A 21,009-nucleotide genomic window follows, 5' to 3' on the forward strand; every position below is an offset into this window, starting at 1 on the left:
CACCAATGTATACACTTCTGTATTCTACATAAACAGTGAGAAACATCAGTACACATCACCAATGTATACAACTCCTGTATTCAACACAAACAGTAAGAAACATCAGTACACAAGACCAATGTATACAACTCCTGTATTCAACACAAACAGTAAGAAACATCAGTACACATCACCAATGTATACAACTCCTGTATTCAACATAAACATTGAGAAACATCAGTACACACCACCAATGTATACAACTCCTGTATTCAACACAAACATTGAGAAACATCAGTACACAACACCAATGTATACAACTCCTGTATTCAACATAAACATTGAGAAACATCAGTACACACCACCAATGTATACAACTCCTGTATTCAACACAAACATTGAGAAACATCAGTACACAACACCAATGTATACAACTCCTGTATTCAACACAAACATTGAGAAACATCAGTACACACCACCAATGTATACAACTCCTGTATTCAACACAAACATTGAGAAACATCAGTACACACCACCAATGTATACAACTCCTGTATTCAACACAAACATTGAGAAACATCAGTACACACCACCAATGTATACAACTCCTGTATTCAACACAAACATTGAGAAACATCAGTACACACCACCAATGTATACAACTCCTGTATTCAACATAAACAGTAAGAAACATCAGTACACACCACCAATGTATACAACTCCTGTATTCAACATAAACATAGAGAAACATCAGTACACACCACCAATGTATACAACTCCTGTATTCAACATAAACATAGAGAAACATCAGTACACACCACCAATGTATACAACTCCTGTATTCAACATAAACAGTGAGAAACATTAGTACACACCACCAATATATACAACTCCTGTATTCAACATAAACAGTGAGAAACATCAGTACACACCACCAATGTATACAACTCCTGTATTCAACATAAACAGTGAGAAACATCAGTACACACCACCAATGTATACAACTCCTGTATTCAACATAAACAGTGAGAAACATTAGTACACACCACCAATATATACAACTCCTGTATTCAACATAAACATTGAGAAACATCAGTACACACCACCAATGTATACAACTCCTGTATTCAACATAAACAGTGAGAAACATCAGTACACACCACCAATGTATACAACTCCTGTATTCAACATAAACAGTGAGAAACATCAGTACACACCACCAATGTATACAACTCCTGTATTCAACATAAACAGTGAGAAACATCAGTACACAAGACCAATGTATACAACTCCTGTATTCAACATAAACAGTGAGAAACATCAGTACACACCACCAATGTATACAACTCCTGTATTCAACATAAACAGTGAGAAACATCAGTACACAACACCAATGTAAACAACTCCTGTATTCAACACAAACATTGAGAAACATCAGTACACAAGACCAATGCATACAACTCATGTATTCAACACAAACATTGAGAAACATCAGTACACAAGACCAATGTATACAACTCCTGTATTCAACATAAACATAGAGAAACATCAGTACACACCACCAATGTATACAACTCCTGTATTCAACACAAACAGTAAGAAACATCAGTACACACCACCAATGTATACAACTCCTGTATTCAACACAAACAGTAAGAAACATCAGTACACACCACCAATGTATACAACTCCTGTATTCAACACAAACATTGAGAAACATCAGTACACACCACCAATGTATACAACTCCTGTATTCAACACAAACAGTAAGAAACATCAGTACACATCACCAATGTATTCAACTCCTGTATTCAACACAAACATTGAGAAACATCAGTACACACCACCAATGTATACAACTCCTGTATTCAACACAAACAGTAAGAAACATCAGTACACACCACCAATGTATACAACTCCTGTATTCAACACAAACAGTGAGAAACATCAGTACACACCACCAATGTATACAACTCCTGTATTCAACACAAACAGTAAGAAACATCAGTACACACCACCAATGTATACAACTCCTGTATTCAACACAAACAGTAAGAAACATCAGTACACACCACCAATGTATACAACTCCTGTATTCAACATAAACAGTAAGAAACATCAGTACACACCACCAATGTATACAACTCCTGTATTCAACACAAACATTGAGAAACATCAGTACACACCACCAATGTATACAACTCCTGTATTCAACACAAACAGTGAGAAACATCAGTACACACCACCAATGTATACAACTCCTGTATTCAACACAAACAGTAAGAAATATCAGTACACACCACCAATGTATACAACTCCTGTATTCAACACAAACAGTGAGAAACATCAGTACACACCACCAATGTATACAACTCCTGTATTCAACACAAACATTGAGAAACATCAGTACACAACGCCAATGTATACAACTCCTGTATTCAACATAAACAGTGAGAAACATCAGTTCACAACACCAATATATACAACTCCTGTATTCAACACAAACATTGAGAAACATCAGTGCACAAGACCAATGTATACAACTCCTGTATTCAACACAAACAGTGAGAAACATCAGTACACAACACCAATATATACAACTCCTGTATTCAACACAAACATTGAGATACATCAGTACACAACACCAATGTATACCACTCCTGTATTCAACATAAACATTAAGAAACATCAGTGCACAAGACCAATGTATACAACTCCTGTATTCAACACAAACAGTGAGAAACATCAGTACACAACACCAATATATACAACTCCTGTATTCAACACAAACAGTAAGAAACATCAGTACACACCACCAATGTATACAACTCCTGTATTCAACACAAACATTGAGAAACATCAGTACACAACGCCAATGTATACAACTCCTGTATTCAACATAAACAGTGAGAAACATCAGTTCACAACACCAATATATACAACTCCTGTATTCAACACAAACATTGAGAAACATCAGTGCACAAGACCAATGTATACAACTCCTGTATTCAACACAAACAGTGAGAAACATCAGTACACAACACCAATATATACAACTCCTGTATTCAACACAAACATTGAGAAACATCAGTACACAACACCAATGTATACAACTCCTGTATTCAACATAAACATTGAGAAACATCAGTGCACAAGACCAATGTATACAACTCCTGTATTCAACACAAACAGTGAGAAACATCAGTACACAACACCAATATATACAACTCCTGTATTCAACACAAACATTGAGAAACATCAGTACACACCACCAATGTATACAACTCCTGTATTCAACATACACAGTGAGAGACATCAGTACACACCACCAATGTATACAACTCCTGTATTCAACATACACAGTGAGAAACATCAGTACACACCACCAATGTATACAACTCCTGTATTCAACACAAACATTGAGAAACATCAGTACACATCACCAATATATACAACTCCTGTATTCAACATAAACAGTGAGAAACATCAGTACACACCATCAATGTATACAACTCCTGTATTCAACATAAACAGTGAGAAACATCAGTACACATCACCAATATATACAACTCCTGTATTCAACACAAACATTGAGAAACATCAGTACACACCACCAATGTATACAACTCCTGTATTCAACATACACAGTGAGAAACATCAGTACACACCACCAATGTATACAACTCCTGTATTCAACATACACAGTGAGAAACATCAGTACACACCACCAATGTATACAACTCCTGTATTCAACACAAACATTGAGAAACATCAGTACACACCACCAATGTATACAACTCCTGTATTCAACATACACAGTGAGAAACATCAGTACACACCACCAATGTATACAACTCCTGTATTCAACATACACAGTGAGAAACATCAGTACACACCACCAATGTATACAACTCCTGTATTCAACATACACAGTGAGAAACATCAGTACACATCACCAATGTATACAACTCCTGTATTCAACACAAACATTGAGAAACATCAGTACACACCACCAATGTATACAACTCCTGTATTCAACATAAACAGTGAGAAACATCAGTACACACCACCAATGTATACAACTCCTGTATTCAACAAACACAGTGAGAAACATCAGTACACATCACCAATATATACAACTCCTGTATTCAACACAAACATTGAGAAACATCAGTACACACCACCAATGTATACAACTCCTGTATTCAACATAAACATAGAGAAACATCAGTACACACCACCAATGCATACAACTCCTGTATTCAACATACACAGTGAGAAACATCAGTACACATCACCAATATATACAACTCCTGTATTCAACACAAACATTGAGAAACATCAGTACACACCACCAATGTATACAACTCCTGTATTCAACATAAACATAGAGAAACATCAGTACACACCACCAATGTATACAACTCCTGTATTCAATATAAACATAGAGAAACATCAGTACACACCACCAATGTATACAACTCCTGTATTCAACATAAACAGTGAGAAACATTAGTACACACCACCAATATATACAACTCCTGTATTCAACATAAACAGTGAGAAACATCAGTACACAACACCAATGTATACAACTCCTGTATTCAACATAAACAGTGAGAAACATCAGTACACACCACCAATGTATACAACTCCTGTATTCAACATAAACAGTGAGAAACATTAGCACACACCACCAATATATACAACTCCTGTATTCAACATAAACATTGAGAAACATCAGTACACACCACCAATGTATACAACTCCTGTATTCAACATAAACAGTGAGAAACATCAGTACACACCACCAATGTATACAACTCCTGTATTCAACATAAACAGTGAGAAACATCAGTACACACCACCAATGTATACAACTCCTGTATTCAACATAAACAGTGAGAAACATCAGTACACAAGACCAATGTATACAACTCCTGTATTCAACATAAACAGTGAGAAACATCAGTACACACCACCAATGTATACAACTCCTGTATTCAACATAAACAGTGAGAAACATCAGTACACACCACCAATGTATACTACTCCTGTATTCAACACAAACAGTGAGAAACAAAAGTACACACCACCAATGTATACAACTCCTGTATTCTACATAAACAGTGAGAAACATCAGTACACACCACCAATATATACAACTCCTGTATTCAACATAAACAGTGAGAAACATCAGTACACAAGACCAATGTATACAACTCCTGTATTCAACATAAACAGTGAGAAACATCAGTACACACCACCAATGTATACAACTCCTGTATTCAACATAAACAGTAAGAAACATCAGTACACAAGACCAATGTATACAACTCCTGTATTCAACATAAACAGTAAGAAACATCAGTACACAAGACCAATGTATACAACTCCTGTATTCAACATAAACAGTAAGAAACATCAGTACACAAGACCAATGCATACAACTCCTGTATTCAACATAAACATAGAGAAACATCAGTACACACCACCAATGTATACAACTCCTGTATTCAACACAAACAGTAAGAAACATCAGTACACAAGACCAATGTATACAACTCCTGTATTCAACACAAACAGTAAGAAACATCAGTACACAAGACCAATGTATACAACTCCTGTATTCAACACAAACAGTAAGAAACATCAGTACACAAGACCAATGCATACAACTCCTGTATTCAACATAAACATAGAGAAACATCAGTACACACCACCAATGTATACAACTCCTGTATTCAACACAAACAGTAAGAAACATCAGTACAAATCACCAATGTATACCACTTCTGTATTCTACATAAACAGTGAGAAACATCAGTACACATCACCAATGTATACAACTCCTGTATTCAACACAAACAGTAAGAAACATCAGTACACAAGACCAATGTATACAACTCCTGTATTCAACACAAACAGTAAGAAACATCAGTACACATCACCAATGTATACAACTCCTGTATTCAACATAAACATTGAGAAACATCAGTACACACCACCAATGTATACAACTCCTGTATTCAACACAAACATTGAGAAACATCAGTACACAACACCAATGTATACAACTCCTGTATTCAACATAAACATTGAGAAACATCAGTACACACCACCAATGTATACAACTCCTGTATTCAACACAAACATTGAGAAACATCAGTACACAACACCAATGTATACAACTCCTGTATTCAACACAAACATTGAGAAACATCAGTACACACCACCAATGTATACAACTCCTGTATTCAACACAAACATTGAGAAACATCAGTACACAACACCAATGTATACAACTCCTGTATTCAACACAAACATTGAGAAACATCAGTACACACCACCAATGTATACAACTCCTGTATTCAACACAAACATTGAGAAACATCAGTACACACCACCAATGTATACAACTCCTGTATTCAACATAAACAGTAAGAAACATCAGTACACACCACCAATGTATACAACTCCTGTATTCAACATAAACATAGAGAAACATCAGTACACACCACCAATGTATACAACTCCTGTATTCAACATAAACATAGAGAAACATCAGTACACACCACCAATGTATACAACTCCTGTATTCAACATAAACAGTGAGAAACATTAGTACACACCACCAATATATACAACTCCTGTATTCAACATAAACAGTGAGAAACATCAGTACACACCACCAATGTATACAACTCCTGTATTCAACATAAACAGTGAGAAACATCAGTACACACCACCAATGTATACAACTCCTGTATTCAACATAAACAGTGAGAAACATTAGTACACACCACCAATATATACAACTCCTGTATTAAACATAAACATTGAGAAACATCAGTACACACCACCAATGTATACAACTCCTGTATTCAACATAAACAGTGAGAAACATCAGTACACACCACCAATGTATACAACTCCTGTATTCAACATAAACAGTGAGAAACATCAGTACACACCACCAATGTATACAACTCCTGTATTCAACATAAACAGTGAGAAACATCAGTACACAAGACCAATGTATACAACTCCTGTATTCAACATAAACAGTGAGAAACATCAGTACACACCACCAATGTATACAACTCCTGTATTCAACATAAACAGTGAGAAACATCAGTACACAACACCAATGTAAACAACTCCTGTATTCAACACAAACATTGAGAAACATCAGTACACAAGACCAATGCATACAACTCATGTATTCAACACAAACATTGAGAAACATCAGTACACAAGACCAATGTATACAACTCCTGTATTCAACATAAACATAGAGAAACATCAGTACACACCACCAATGTATACAACTCCTGTATTCAACACAAACAGTAAGAAACATCAGTACACACCACCAATGTATACAACTCCTGTATTCAACACAAACAGTAAGAAACATCAGTACACACCACCAATGTATACAACTCCTGTATTCAACACAAACATTGAGAAACATCAGTACACACCACCAATGTATACAACTCCTGTATTCAACACAAACAGTAAGAAACATCAGTACACATCACCAATGTATTCAACTCCTGTATTCAACACAAACATTGAGAAACATCAGTACACACCACCAATGTATACAACTCCTGTATTCAACACAAACAGTAAGAAACATCAGTACACACCACCAATGTATACAACTCCTGTATTCAACACAAACAGTGAGAAACATCAGTACACACCACCAATGTATACAACTCCTGTATTCAACACAAACAGTAAGAAACATCAGTACACACCACCAATGTATACAACTCCTGTATTCAACACAAACAGTAAGAAACATCAGTACACACCACCAATGTATACAACTCCTGTATTCAACATAAACAGTAAGAAACATCAGTACACACCACCAATGTATACAACTCCTGTATTCAACACAAACATTGAGAAACATCAGTACACACCACCAATGTATACAACTCCTGTATTCAACACAAACAGTGAGAAACATCAGTACACACCACCAATGTATACAACTCCTGTATTCAACACAAACAGTAAGAAATATCAGTACACACCACCAATGTATACAACTCCTGTATTCAACACAAACAGTGAGAAACATCAGTACACACCACCAATGTATACAACTCCTGTATTCAACACAAACATTGAGAAACATCAGTACACAACGCCAATGTATACAACTCCTGTATTCAACATAAACAGTGAGAAACATCAGTTCACAACACCAATATATACAACTCCTGTATTCAACACAAACATTGAGAAACATCAGTGCACAAGACCAATGTATACAACTCCTGTATTCAACACAAACAGTGAGAAACATCAGTACACAACACCAATATATACAACTCCTGTATTCAACACAAACATTGAGATACATCAGTACACAACACCAATGTATACCACTCCTGTATTCAACATAAACATTAAGAAACATCAGTGCACAAGACCAATGTATACAACTCCTGTATTCAACACAAACAGTGAGAAACATCAGTACACAACACCAATATATACAACTCCTGTATTCAACACAAACAGTAAGAAACATCAGTACACACCACCAATGTATACAACTCCTGTATTCAACACAAACATTGAGAAACATCAGTACACAACGCCAATGTATACAACTCCTGTATTCAACATAAACAGTGAGAAACATCAGTTCACAACACCAATATATACAACTCCTGTATTCAACACAAACATTGAGAAACATCAGTGCACAAGACCAATGTATACAACTCCTGTATTCAACACAAACAGTGAGAAACATCAGTACACAACACCAATATATACAACTCCTGTATTCAACACAAACATTGAGAAACATCAGTACACAACACCAATGTATACAACTCCTGTATTCAACATAAACATTGAGAAACATCAGTGCACAAGACCAATGTATACAACTCCTGTATTCAACACAAACAGTGAGAAACATCAGTACACAACACCAATATATACAACTCCTGTATTCAACACAAACATTGAGAAACATCAGTACACACCACCAATGTATACAACTCCTGTATTCAACATACACAGTGAGAGACATCAGTACACACCACCAATGTATACAACTCCTGTATTCAACATACACAGTGAGAAACATCAGTACACACCACCAATGTATACAACTCCTGTATTCAACACAAACATTGAGAAACATCAGTACACATCACCAATATATACAACTCCTGTATTCAACATAAACAGTGAGAAACATCAGTACACACCATCAATGTATACAACTCCTGTATTCAACATAAACAGTGAGAAACATCAGTACACATCACCAATATATACAACTCCTGTATTCAACACAAACATTGAGAAACATCAGTACACACCACCAATGTATACAACTCCTGTATTCAACATACACAGTGAGAAACATCAGTACACACCACCAATGTATACAACTCCTGTATTCAACATACACAGTGAGAAACATCAGTACACACCACCAATGTATACAACTCCTGTATTCAACACAAACATTGAGAAACATCAGTACACACCACCAATGTATACAACTCCTGTATTCAACATACACAGTGAGAAACATCAGTACACACCACCAATGTATACAACTCCTGTATTCAACATACACAGTGAGAAACATCAGTACACACCACCAATGTATACAACTCCTGTATTCAACATACACAGTGAGAAACATCAGTACACATCACCAATGTATACAACTCCTGTATTCAACACAAACATTGAGAAACATCAGTACACACCACCAATGTATACAACTCCTGTATTCAACATAAACAGTGAGAAACATCAGTACACACCACCAATGTATACAACTCCTGTATTCAACAAACACAGTGAGAAACATCAGTACACATCACCAATATATACAACTCCTGTATTCAACACAAACATTGAGAAACATCAGTACACACCACCAATGTATACAACTCCTGTATTCAACATAAACATAGAGAAACATCAGTACACACCACCAATGCATACAACTCCTGTATTCAACATACACAGTGAGAAACATCAGTACACATCACCAATATATACAACTCCTGTATTCAACACAAACATTGAGAAACATCAGTACACACCACCAATGTATACAACTCCTGTATTCAACATAAACATAGAGAAACATCAGTACACACCACCAATGTATACAACTCCTGTATTCAACATAAACATAGAGAAACATCAGTACACACCACCAATGTATACAACTCCTGTATTCAACATAAACAGTGAGAAACATTAGTACACACCACCAATATATACAACTCCTGTATTCAACATAAACAGTGAGAAACATCAGTACACACCACCAATGTATACAACTCCTGTATTCAACATAAACAGTGAGAAACATCAGTACACACCACCAATGTATACAACTCCTGTATTCAACATAAACAGTGAGAAACATTAGCACACACCACCAATATATACAACTCCTGTATTCAACATAAACATTGAGAAACATCAGTACACACCACCAATGTATACAACTCCTGTATTCAACATAAACAGTGAGAAACATCAGTACACACCACCAATGTATACAACTCCTGTATTCAACATAAACAGTGAGAAACATCAGTACACACCACCAATGTATACAACTCCTGTATTCAACATAAACAGTGAGAAACATCAGTACACAAGACCAATGTATACAACTCCTGTATTCAACATAAACAGTGAGAAACATCAGTACACACCACCAATGTATACAACTCCTGTATTCAACATAAACAGTGAGAAACATCAGTACACACCACCAATGTATACTACTCCTGTATTCAACACAAACAGTGAGAAACAAAAGTACACACCACCAATGTATACAACTCCTGTATTCTACATAAACAGTGAGAAACATCAGTACACACCACCAATATATACAACTCCTGTATTCAACATAAACAGTGAGAAACATCAGTACACAAGACCAATGTATACAACTCCTGTATTCAACATAAACAGTGAGAAACATCAGTACACACCACCAATGTATACAACTCCTGTATTCAACATAAACAGTAAGAAACATCAGTACACAAGACCAATGTATACAACTCCTGTATTCAACATAAACAGTAAGAAACATCAGTACACAAGACCAATGTATACAACTCCTGTATTCAACATAAACAGTAAGAAACATCAGTACACAAGACCAATGCATACAACTCCTGTATTCAACATAAACATAGAGAAACATCAGTACACACCACCAATGTATACAACTCCTGTATTCAACACAAACAGTAAGAAACATCAGTACACAAGACCAATGTATACAACTCCTGTATTCAACACAAACAGTAAGAAACATCAGTACACAAGACCAATGTATACAACTCCTGTATTCAACACAAACAGTAAGAAACATCAGTACACAAGACCAATGCATACAACTCCTGTATTCAACATAAACATAGAGAAACATCAGTACACACCACCAATGTATACAACTCCTGTATTCAACACAAACAGTAAGAAACATCAGTACAAATCACCAATGTATACCACTTCTGTATTCTACATAAACAGTGAGAAACATCAGTACACATCACCAATGTATACAACTCCTGTATTCAACACAAACAGTAAGAAACATCAGTACACAAGACCAATGTATACAACTCCTGTATTCAACACAAACAGTAAGAAACATCAGTACACATCACCAATGTATACAACTCCTGTATTCAACATAAACATTGAGAAACATCAGTACACACCACCAATGTATACAACTCCTGTATTCAACACAAACATTGAGAAACATCAGTACACAACACCAATGTATACAACTCCTGTATTCAACATAAACATTGAGAAACATCAGTACACACCACCAATGTATACAACTCCTGTATTCAACACAAACATTGAGAAACATCAGTACACAACACCAATGTATACAACTCCTGTATTCAACACAAACATTGAGAAACATCAGTACACACCACCAATGTATACAACTCCTGTATTCAACACAAACATTGAGAAACATCAGTACACAACACCAATGTATACAACTCCTGTATTCAACACAAACATTGAGAAACATCAGTACACACCACCAATGTATACAACTCCTGTATTCAACACAAACATTGAGAAACATCAGTACACACCACCAATGTATACAACTCCTGTATTCAACATAAACAGTAAGAAACATCAGTACACACCACCAATGTATACAACTCCTGTATTCAACATAAACAGTAAGAAACATCAGTACAAATCACCAATGTATACAACTCCTGTATTCAACATAAACAGTAAGAAACATCAGTACAAATCACCAATGTATACAACTCCTGTATTCAACATAAACAGTAAGAAACATCAGTACAAATCACCAATGTATACAACTCCTGTATTCAACATAAACAGTAAGAAACATCAGTACACACCACCAATGTATACAACTTCTGTATTCAACATAAACAGTAAGAAACATCAGTACACACCACCAATGTATACAACTCCTGTATTCAACATAAACAGTGAGAAACATCAGTACACAAGACCAATATATACAACTCCTGTATTCAACACAAACAGTAAGAAACATCAGTACACAAGACCAATATATACAACTCCTGTATTCAACACAAACAGTAAGAAACATCAGTACACACCACCAATGTATACAACTCCTGTATTCAACATAAACAGTAAGAAACATCAGTACACACCATCAATATATACAACTCCTGTATTCAACATAAACAGTAAGAAACATCAGTACACACCATCAATATATACAACTCCTGTATTCAACATAAACAGTAAGAAACATCAGTACACACCACCAATGTATACAACTCCTGTATTCAACATAAACAGTAAGAAACATCAGTACACACCACCAATGTATACAACTCCTGTATTCAACATAAACAGTGAGAAACATCAGTACACAACACCAATGTATACAACTCCTGTATTCAACATAAACAGTAAGAAACATCAGTACACACCACCAATGTATACAACTCCTGTATTCAACACAAACAGTAAGAAACTTCAGTACACACCACCAATGTATACAACTCCTGTATTCAACACAAACAGTAAGAAACTTCAGTACACACCACCAATGTATACAACTCCTGTATTCAACATAAACAGTAAGAAACATCAGTACACACCACCAATGTATACAACTCCTGTATTCAACACAAACAGTAAGAAACATCAGTACACACCACCAATATATACAGCTCCTGTATTCAACACAAACAGTAAGAAACATCAGTACACACCACCAATGTATACAACTCCTGTATTCAACACAAACAGTAAGAAACATCAGTACACACCACCAATATATACAGCTCCTGTATTCAACACAAACAGTAAGAAACATCAGTACACACCATCAATATATACAACTCCTGTATTCAACATAAACAGTAAGAAACATCAGTACACACCATCAATATATACAACTCCTGTATTCAACATAAACAGTAAGAAACATCAGTACACACCACCAATGTATACAACTCCTGTATTCAACATAAACAGTAAGAAACATCAGTACACACCACCAATGTATACAACTCCTGTATTCAACATAAACAGTGAGAAACATCAGTACACAACACCAATGTATACAACTCCTGTATTCAACATAAACAGTAAGAAACATCAGTACACACCACCAATGTATACAACTCCTGTATTCAACACAAACAGTAAGAAACTTCAGTACACACCACCAATGTATACAACTCCTGTATTCAACATAAACAGTAAGAAACATCAGTACACACCACCAATGTATACAACTCCTGTATTCAACACAAACAGTAAGAAACATCAGTACACACCACCAATATATACAGCTCCTGTATTCAACACAAACAGTAAGAAACATCAGTACACACCACCAATATATACAACTCCTGTATACAACATAAACAGTGAGAAACATCAGTACACACCACCAATGTATACAACTCCTGTATACAACATAAACAGTAAGAAACATCAGTACACACCACCAATGTATACAACTCCTGTATTCAACACAAACAGTAAGAAACATCAGTACACATCACCAATATATACAACTCCTGTATACAACATAAACAGTAAGAAACATCAGTACACATCACCAATATATACAACTCCTGTATTCAACATAAACATTGAGAAACATCAGTACACATCACCAATATATACAACTCCTGTATTCAACATAAACAGTGAGAAACATCAGTACACACCACCAATGTAAACAACTCCTGTATTCAACATAAACAGTAAGAAACATCAGTACACATCACCAATGTATACAACTCCTGTATTCAACATAAACAGTGAGAAACATCAGTACACATCACCAATGTATACAACTCCTGTATTCAACATAAACAGTGAGAAACATCAGTACACATCACCAATGTATACAACTCCTGTATTCTACATAAACAGTGAGAAACATCAGTACACATCACCAATGTATACAACTCCTGTATTCAACATAAACAGTGAGAAACATCAGTACACAACTCCTGTATTCATTACCTATACCCAAGTAAAACAGAGAAAAAAACATATTAAGAACATGAAGAAGAAGAATGCCATGGCCAGACGAAACGACAAGCAACAGCCACAAACTTGAAATACTTCATTACACTGATGAATATGTCAGAAAGTCTGATACTTTATAAAACTCTAATATTGTGATTTACCTCATTACACGGATGAATATCACTCCAGTTTGTATGTCAAAGGGTTGCTGTTTGATACTTCTTTACTGCATACAACTGAAATGTTGTGATTAACTTCATTACACTGATGAATACCACTCCAGTTTGTTTGTCAAAGGGTTGCTGTCTGATACTTCGTAACTGTATACAACTGCAATATTGTGATTTACTTCATTACACTGATGAACAAATGATGAATACCACACCAGTGTGTATGTCAAGGGTTGCTGTCAGGTAATTTCTAACTAAACAACTGAAACATTGTGATTTCTTCATTACACTGACGAATACTACTCCAGTGTGTATGTAAAAGGGTAGCCGTCTGATACTTCTTAACTGCATACAACTGAAATATACTTTATGACACATACCATACACTTTCATGGTATTCTACAAAAAAATCCTTTGGTTTTACATAAATCTTGCATCATCATGACACGAGACATAACACATGAGCATACAGCAATCATTTACCACTTCTGTATTAAACATGACAAGTGACACCTGATCATACAACATTCCTTCACAACTCCTGTACTGAACATGACTTGACACCTGATCATACAACATTCATTCACTCTTGTACTGAACATGACTCGACACCTGATCATACAACATTCCTTCACAACTCCTGTACTGAACATGACTTGACACCTGATCATACAACATTCATTCACTCTTGTACTGAACATGACTTGACACCTGATCATACAACATTCCTTCACAACTCCTGTACTGAACATGACTTGACACCTGATCATACAACATTCATTCACCACTCCTGTACTGAACATTACATGTGACACCTGATCATACAACATTCATTAACCACTCCTGTACTGAACATTACATGTGACACCTGATCATACAACATTCATTAACCACTCCTGTACTGAACATGATATGTAACACCTGATCATACAACATTCATTTACCACTCCTGTACTGAACATGACATGTGACACCTGATCACACAACATTCATTTACCACTCCTGTACTGAACATTACATGTGACACCTGATCATACAACATTCATTTACCACTCCTGTACTGAACATTACATGTGACACCTGATCATAAAACATGCATTTACCACTCCTGTACTGAACATGACACGAGACACCTGATCATACAACATTCATTTACCACTCCTGTACTTAACATGACATACGACACCTGATCATACAACATTAATTCACTCTTGTACTGAACATGACATGTGACACCTGATCATACAACATTTATTAACCACTCCTGTACTGAACATGAATTATGACATCTGATCATACAGCATTCATTTAACACTCCTGTACTGAACAACATACATAAACATGACATGGGTAACCTGGTAACATGTGACAAAGTAGTGACATACTTACACCAACATGTGACATTGCAAAAAACACTCTTATACTCAACACCAACCTGACATAGCAATAATACTCATGTACTCAACTCCAACATGTGACATAGCAATAACACTCTTATACCCAACTCCAACATGTGACATGGCAATGCCACTCTTATATTCAACACCAATACCAACACGTGACATTACCATGACATGCTTATCCTCAGCACCAACATCTGCATAGCACTGACACTGTTTTACTATCATTTGACCTACCCATCATGCATGACACTATTTTTCTTAACACCAACATGTGAAATATCACTGACACTAGTATACTCAACAATAACATGTGACATATCACTGACACTCTTACACTCAACATCAACATGTGACTTAGCAATGACACTCTGATACTCAACACCAACATTTGTCATAGCAATGCCACTCTTATTCTCAACAACAACATGTGACATATCACTGACACTCTTATTCTCAAAAACAACATGTGACATAGGAATGGCACTCTTATACTCAACACCAATATGTGACATAGCAATGCCACTCTTATTCCCAACACCAATATGTGACATAGCAATGACACTCTTATACTCATTATCAACATGTGAAATAGCAATGACACTCTTATACTCAACACCAATATGTGACATAGCAATGACACTCTTATACTCAGCACCAACAAGTGACATAGCAATGACACTCTTATTCTCAACACCAATATGTGACATAGCAATGACACTCTTATACTCAACACCAATATGTGACATAGCAATGACACTCTTATACTCATCATCAACATGTGACAGCAATGACACTCTTATACTCAACATCAACATGTGACATATCAATGACACTATTCTACTCAACACCAACATATGACATAGCAATGACACTCTTATACTCAGCACCAACATGTGACATAGCAATGACACTCTTATACTCAGCACCAACATGTGACATATCACTGACACTCTTATACTCAAGACCAACATGTGACATAGCAATGACACTCTTATACTCAGCATCAACATGTGACATATCAATGACACTATTATACTCAACACCAACATATGACATAGCAATGACACTCTTATACTCAGCACCAACATGTGACATAGCAATGACACTCTTATACTCAGCTCCAACATGTGACATATCAATAACACTCTTATACTCAGAACCAACATGTGCCATATCACTGACACTCTTATACTCAACACCAATATGTGACATAGCAATGACACTCTTATACTCAGTACCAATATGTGACATAGCAATGACACTCTTATACTCAGCACCAACATGTGACATAGCAATGACACTCTTATACTCAGCACCAACATGTGACATATCAATGACACTATTCTACTCAACACCAACATATGACATGGCAATGACACTCTTATACTCAGCACCAACAAGTGACATAGCAATAACACTCTTATACTCAACACCAATATGTGACATAGCAATAGCACTCTTATACTCAGCACCAACATGTGACCTACTAAAGACACTCTTTTACTCAACACCAATATGTGACATAGCAATGACACTCTTATACTCAGTACCAACATGTGACATAGCAATGACACTCTTATACTCAGCACCAACATGTGACATAGCAATGACACTCTTATACTCAGCACCAACATGTGATATAGCAACGACACTATTATACTCAACACCAACATGTGACATAGGCTCATAGCAATGACACTCTTATACTCAACACCAACATGTGACATAGCAATGCCACTCTTATACTCAGCACCAACATGTGACATATCACTGACACTCTTATACTCAAGACCAACATGTGACATAGCAATGACACTAATGAGGGCCTCAGGGAAGATTAGCTTTATAGCTAACTGTTACCCTCTTTAGATAAAAAATTATTATTATTATATTATTATACTCAACACCAACAGCAAGGCCATACTTATACTCAATCTCAAGATGTGACATATCAATAACATACTTATACTCAACACCAAAATGTGACATATCACTAACAATCTTATACTCAGCACCAACATGTGACATAGCAATGACACTCTTATTCTCAACACCAACATGTGACATAGCAATGACACTCTTATACTCAACACCAATATGTGACATAGCAATGTCACTCTTATTCTCAACACCAATATTTGACATAGCAATGTCACTCTTATTCTGAACACCAACATGTGACATAGCAATGACACTCTTATACTCAACACCAATATGTGACATAGCAATGTCACTCTTATTCTCAACACCAATATTTGACATAGCAATGTCACTCTTATTCTCAACACCAACATGTGACATAGCAATGACACTCTTATACTCAACACCAATATGTGACATAGCAATGTCACTCTTATTCTCAACACCAATATTTGACATAGCAATGTCACTCTTATTCTCAACACCAACATGTGACATAGCAATGGCACTCTTATACTCAACACCAATTTGTGACATAGCAATGACACTCTTATACTCAGCACCAACAAGTGACATAGCAATGACACTCTTATACTCAGCACCAACATGTGACATAGCAATGTCACTCTTATTCTCAACACCAATATGTGACATAGAAATGCCACTCTTGTACTCAGCATCAACATGTGACATAGCAATGACACTCTTATACTCAGCACCAACAAGTGACATAGCAACGACACTTTTATACTTTGCACTAACAATGACACCCTTTCACTGCTCACAAACATGTGACATATCACATTTATAGGCAACGCAAACAAAAAGTACCAACAGGGCTTATTGAAGTTCTTCACTTATACTCAACACAACATACACCATTGCTATTTTACCATAATAAGCAACAGCACATATCATATGAAGCAACACACAATACAAACATTTTACATGGAAATACCACTTAATTCTTTTTAAGCTTTGATCAATATTCTAAATTAACACAAAATACTGGTAATCAGACAGGTTTAATGGACAACAAATATTTGATAGAATTATATAAAGTGGGGTCTCATTTTATTCGTAACACAGAACTGAATCAGACAGTAAAGGTTTTATTTTGTTTCTTGACAAAAAATTATTTTGTTAACATTTGATTTTAATAAGAAGTTGATGAGAACAAGTTGTGTTAACATCTTTAGTTAGATAATGTTAATTCTACAGATCTAATGTAAATCATCTTTTTAAAATAACAAATACTTGACAGAATTATATAAAGTGGGGTCTTATTTTTCTTGTCTCTTAGTACTGAATCAGAAAATATAACTCGTTTTAATGTTTCTTGAAAAAAGTTTTTTTTTTAACCTATCAGTTCTGATGGAAGTTCTGACATCTCACAATAAAACATGTTGTTTATTTGTTGTTAATGTAGAATATAAATACAAGTGTGACTGGTCATTTTATTCAGTTTTGACCACTGATTCATGTGATATATATTTTGTTTATATTTATTACACAACATTGTCCAGTTTATGACACAAGTTTTGATGTCTGTTATATGTTGATATTACAGGATGGATGGACACCATTAATGTTGGCCGCTGATGGAGGACACCTGGAGGTAGTGACTTACCTCGTCAGTCACGGCAGTCGGTTAGAGGCTACAGATAACTTGGTAATGATAGATATAATCAACTTACTCTGACCAAACAAAACTTTATACAGAATCTACACAAAATCATGTTGTTAATCAGACAGGTTTAATGGACAACAAATATTTGTTAGAATTATATAAAGTGGGGTCTCATTTTATTCGTAACACAGAACAGAATCAGATAGTAAAGGTTTTATTTTGTTTCTGGACGAAAAAATATTTTGTTAACATCTGATCTTAATAAGAAGTTGATGAGAACAAGTTGTGTTAACATCTTTAGTCAGATAATGTTAATTCTACAGATCTAATGTAAAACATCTTTTAAAAATAACAAATACTTGACAGAATTATATAAAGTGGGGTCTTATTTTTCTTGTCTCTTCGTACTGAATCAGAAAATATAACTCGTTATAATGTTTCTTGAAAAAAGTTTTTTTTTTCTCACTTTCATGATTCTTTTTATCTTTGTTAATCAGACAGATTTAATGGACAACAAATATTTGTTAGAATTATATAAAGTGAGGTCTCATTTAATTGTCTTGTCCAGCTGAGTCCATTGATATAAATATTGTTTATGTTTCTAGAAAATAGTTTTTTTTTTAACCTGACAATTCTGATGGAAGTTCTGACATCTCACAATAAAACATGTTTTTTATTTGTTGTTTATGTAGAATATAAATACAAGTGTGACTGGTCATTTTATTCAGTTTTGACCACTGATTCATGTGATATATTTATATTTTGTTTATATTTATTACACAACATTGTCCAGTTTATGACACAAGTTTTGATGTCTGTTATATGTTGATATTACAGTATGGACAGACACCATTAATGTTGGCCGCTGATGGAGGACACCTGGAGGTAGTGATGTACCTCGTCACTCACGGCAGTCAGTTAGAGGTCACAGAAACCTTGGTAATGATAGATATAATCACCTTACTCTGACTAAACACAACTTTATACAGAATCTACACAAAATCATGTTGTTAATCAGACAGGTTTAATGGACAACAAATATTTGTTAGAATTATAAAAAGTGGGGTCTCATTTTATTCGTAACACAGAACAGAATCAGATAGTAAAGGTTTTATTTTGTTTCCTGATGAAAAATTATTTTGTAAACATCTGATTTTAATGAGAAGTTGATGAGAACAAGTTGTGTTAACATCTTTAGTCAGATAATATTATTTCTACAGATCTAATGTAAAACATCTTTTAAAAATAACAAATACTTGACAGAATTATATAAAGTGGGGTCTTATTTTTCTTGTCTCTTTGTAATGAATCAGAAAATATAATTCGTTTT

At 35.3% G+C, this 21,009-nt stretch overlaps 1 protein-coding gene across 1 annotated transcript in view; it reads left to right on the plus strand.

Moving 5' to 3' along the window:
* LOC134684936 (uncharacterized) overlaps positions 1-21,009 on the plus strand; it is a 115,354-nt gene that overhangs the window by 10,983 nt on the left and 83,362 nt on the right. Inside the window, exons 3-4 of the mRNA XM_063544255.1 lie at positions 19,620-19,721; positions 20,517-20,618. Coding sequence (XP_063400325.1) covers positions 19,620-19,721; positions 20,517-20,618 — 204 coding nt within the window. The remainder of the gene's footprint in view (positions 1-19,619; positions 19,722-20,516; positions 20,619-21,009) is intronic.

The sequence above is a fragment of the Mytilus trossulus genome, chromosome 9 (assembly GCF_036588685.1).
Source record: "Mytilus trossulus isolate FHL-02 chromosome 9, PNRI_Mtr1.1.1.hap1, whole genome shotgun sequence".
Taxonomy (NCBI): domain Eukaryota; kingdom Metazoa; phylum Mollusca; class Bivalvia; order Mytilida; family Mytilidae; genus Mytilus; species Mytilus trossulus.